The 3,217-nt window shown below is 54.8% G+C and overlaps 2 protein-coding genes across 2 annotated transcripts in view; one reads left to right on the plus strand and one right to left on the minus strand.

Annotated features, from left to right (window-relative positions):
• The window catches only part of PTSG_07505 (uncharacterized protein), a 2,791-nt gene extending 1,664 nt beyond the window's left edge, over window positions 1-1,127 (plus strand). The window contains exons 5-7 of the mRNA XM_004990954.1: window positions 89-153; window positions 296-378; window positions 630-1,127. Of these exons, the coding sequence (XP_004991011.1) occupies window positions 89-153; window positions 296-378; window positions 630-728 (247 nt within the window). The 3' untranslated portion in view covers window positions 729-1,127. The remainder of the gene's footprint in view (window positions 1-88; window positions 154-295; window positions 379-629) is intronic.
• Window positions 1,051-2,208, minus strand: PTSG_07506 (uncharacterized protein). Its single transcript, XM_004990955.1, has 4 exons — window positions 1,968-2,208; window positions 1,706-1,802; window positions 1,542-1,598; window positions 1,051-1,316 (listed from the first exon to the last, which is right to left on the minus strand). Exons 1-4 carry the CDS (start codon window positions 2,135-2,137, stop codon window positions 1,245-1,247), a joined length of 396 nt encoding a protein of 131 aa, XP_004991012.1. The 5' UTR covers window positions 2,138-2,208; the 3' UTR covers window positions 1,051-1,244.
• Between the last annotated feature and the right edge of the window lie 1,009 nt (window positions 2,209-3,217).

Consider the following 3,217-nt stretch of genomic DNA (forward strand, 5'->3'; position numbering starts at 1 on the left):
GTGTGTGTGTGTGTGTGTGTGTGTGTGTGTGTGTGTGTGTGTGTGTGGATTCCTGTGCTCACGACCACCACTGCGTGCGTGTACACAGGGAGCAAGTGCACGAAATCTTCCAGGACGTGGCCGTGATGGTTCAGGACCAGGGCGAAGTGCTCGGTGCGTCGCAATCACGATGGTTCTTGTGCTGGTGATCCTGCTGCCACTACTGATGCTGCTACTAATACTTACAACGGTGCTCCCTCCGCTCACACGTGTACATCGCTTGCCGTCCCTCCCATCCCCTCCGCCGCTGCTGCAGAGAACATTGAGGCGAACATGCAGGTGACATACGACCGCGTCGACCGCGGTGTCGGCGAGCTCACACACGCGTCCAGATACCAGGTGCGCAGTCTTTGTAGTTGTGGGAACCTGTGTTAGTGTGTGTGTGTGCGTGTGTGTATGTGTATGTGTGTGTGTGTGTGTGTGTGTGTGTGTGTGTGCGTGCGTGTGTGTGGGTGGGTTTTTTGTGTGTGTGTGTGTGCGTGCGTGTGTGTGTGTGTGTGGTCGTATCGCCCACCTACGCGCTCATCCCTCACCCCCCCCCCCAAACTCCACCACCTCCACCTCCACCACGTCGTGTTTTTGACCGCCAGAAATCTGCACGCAACAAGGCCATGTGTCTGCTGGTGATTGTCGTCATTGTTGCCGGCATCCTGGCAGCCATCCTCGTGCCCACACTCAAGAAGAAGTGAAGCAATCGCTGCCCTGCTCATCAATCGTGTCGGCATCAATCATCAGTCATCAGCACCACCACCATCATCATCCATCATTGCCATCATCAATCAGCACCCCGACGCACGCTGTTCCACTGGCACCACCACCACGCCGCGAGCTGTTCTGTCCACGCTACTCGTGCCATTCTGTTCCCGTGTTGCCGTTGTCATCGTGCCCTCCTCCCCATCATGCTCCTTGCAGCCTTTCCAGCACCCACCTTTCTCCGTTCCGACTGGTGTCATGCTGCTTCCACACTTTTCGAACCAGTAGCTGCCGCACAGCGTGCACACGCACCCGCGTTTCCATGTTGCTTTGCGTTTACTTGTGTGCGTGCTCTGTTGGTATCAAACCTCGAACTAAACTCAACCACTCGTGCATGGTCGGGGCTGTCGTGGTCGTGGGTACAGCCCACTTGATGCCGTGGAAAGGAAAAAAAAATGCACGTGGAACATCCAGAAGTGGAAAGCAAGGTGTGGGCGGCAGTGTTGGTCACATCATGCGGCAGGTCGTGTCAAGTGAACATGGATGGCCGAGTTGCGTCGCTTGCTCACAACGGGTGGCGCTTCCTGCAGCATGTGAAGAGACAGACGTGAGTGGATATTGACATGCGGTAGGCGGAATGGGGGTCCAGTTGCAACCGGCTGCACGCACACATAGAGGGAGAGAGGCACAAAAACATACGCGCACACACACACACACAGTTGCACACACACACACACACACACACACACAGTCGCACACACACACAGTCGCACATACACACACACACACAGTTGCGCTCATGCACGCACCAAGTCATCTGATGCAATCTCATCCAACAATCCGACGGTGTCAGTCTCCACGCTCATCTGTCCAAAGAGGAGCAACACCAATGTGAAAAAGAGAAGAAAGGGAGCCACAGACAACAACATCCACAAGAGCTAAGCCATTACGCAGTCATTGCAGGGAAACGTACCGTCAATTGGCCGGCAAACTTCTCCTGGAGTTGCAAGGCAATGTTGATGCAGCGGTTGATCGCAGCACCAAGGCCGTGCAGCGTCACCCTCGCTTCCCTGCAGATCACGGAAACCGGAAAGAGGGGGAAAAACAGATGAGGAGAGGTTCCGAGGTGTGGCGCAGCTCAAACGCAAGCATCGCGGCCTTGCACACGATCCCACACACAACTCACACAACTCACACACGATCTCACAAAAGCACATACTTGAGCTCACACGCACTTGGATTCAAGCAAGCTCATGGCGCGGGCGAGCTGAGCCTCAAAGGCGCTATTCCTTGCAATGTACACGTCTGTAAGGCTCGTTCGAGGCTTAGGCGCAGGCCGCTTTCGTCTCCTGCCACCACCGCCATCGTGTCGCCCACGACCGCCACGCTGCTGCTGTTGCTCCATGATGTTGGTTGTTGGTGCTGTAACCGCGGTGGCGAGTTCGGAAGATTAGCCGAAGGCTTACATAAATTTCAGCACAAGGACCAGCAAGCGGCCACGGCACGCACCAGATGAAGTGTGAGGTGCGGCCCTGAGAATGGATCATGCAACAACCTCGTCAACCAGTGAGCAGCACACACATGACAGAGGAGCTGAGGGGGGAGGGGTGACATCAACCATCACAGCCAATGTATGTGTGTGTGCATGGGGTTGTGTTTCTGCTCATCCTCCTCCTCCTGCCTTCTCCTCCTTTCTGTCTGTGACATGCTGCTCACTATTGCTGTTGTTGTTGCTTGCTTGTTTGTGGTGGTGCGTGCAGATGGATGTATTCCATCATCATCAGCAGCAGCAGCAGCAGCAGGTGCTGGCTGATTCGTGAGGCAGTGGGCAACCCCCACCAACCAACCAACAGGGACTACATGCTGATGGATGAATGGTGATCGAACCACTGCATCACCCAGACAGGTGTGTGTGTGTGTGTGTGTGTGTGTGTGTGTGTGTGTGTGTGTGTGTGTGTGTGTGTTGACGTGCACGTTCTCTTCTCCACCCATCCACACGCCATCATCACCACCTCTTCATTTTCTCGTGTGTTTGCTCACATCCTTCTTCCTTTCCCTCACCTTCAACACCACCACCCTTCTCGTTTGTTTCTTTCTCCTTCCTTTCTGCTGTCGCCACACAGAGGGGCCTTGAGCCACCAGCTGTCACCCCCTCCACCAACCAACCATCACTGCTGTGGTGGGATGAACAAACGGGCGCTGCCATGTGATGACTATCCAGCCACGCTTGTGCGATTGCGGAAACAGCAACAACATCACTAACACACACCACACCACAAAGCAAGCAAGCAAGCGATGAACAACGTGAGTGCATCACTGCAATGTGTGTGTATGCTGCGCACCGCACCAGTATGCGTGTTTTGTGCTCGCTGCCTTTGTTGCTCCTGTCTCCTCTTGTTGTCCCACATCAATGTGTGCATGTGTGTCGTGCGGCTGCCTGTTTTGCCTTGCTTGATGCGCTGTCTCACTTTTCGTTCTCACACAC

This window comes from Salpingoeca rosetta (assembly GCF_000188695.1).
Source record: "Salpingoeca rosetta unplaced genomic scaffold supercont1.22, whole genome shotgun sequence".
Lineage (NCBI taxonomy): Eukaryota > Choanoflagellata > Craspedida > Salpingoecidae > Salpingoeca > Salpingoeca rosetta.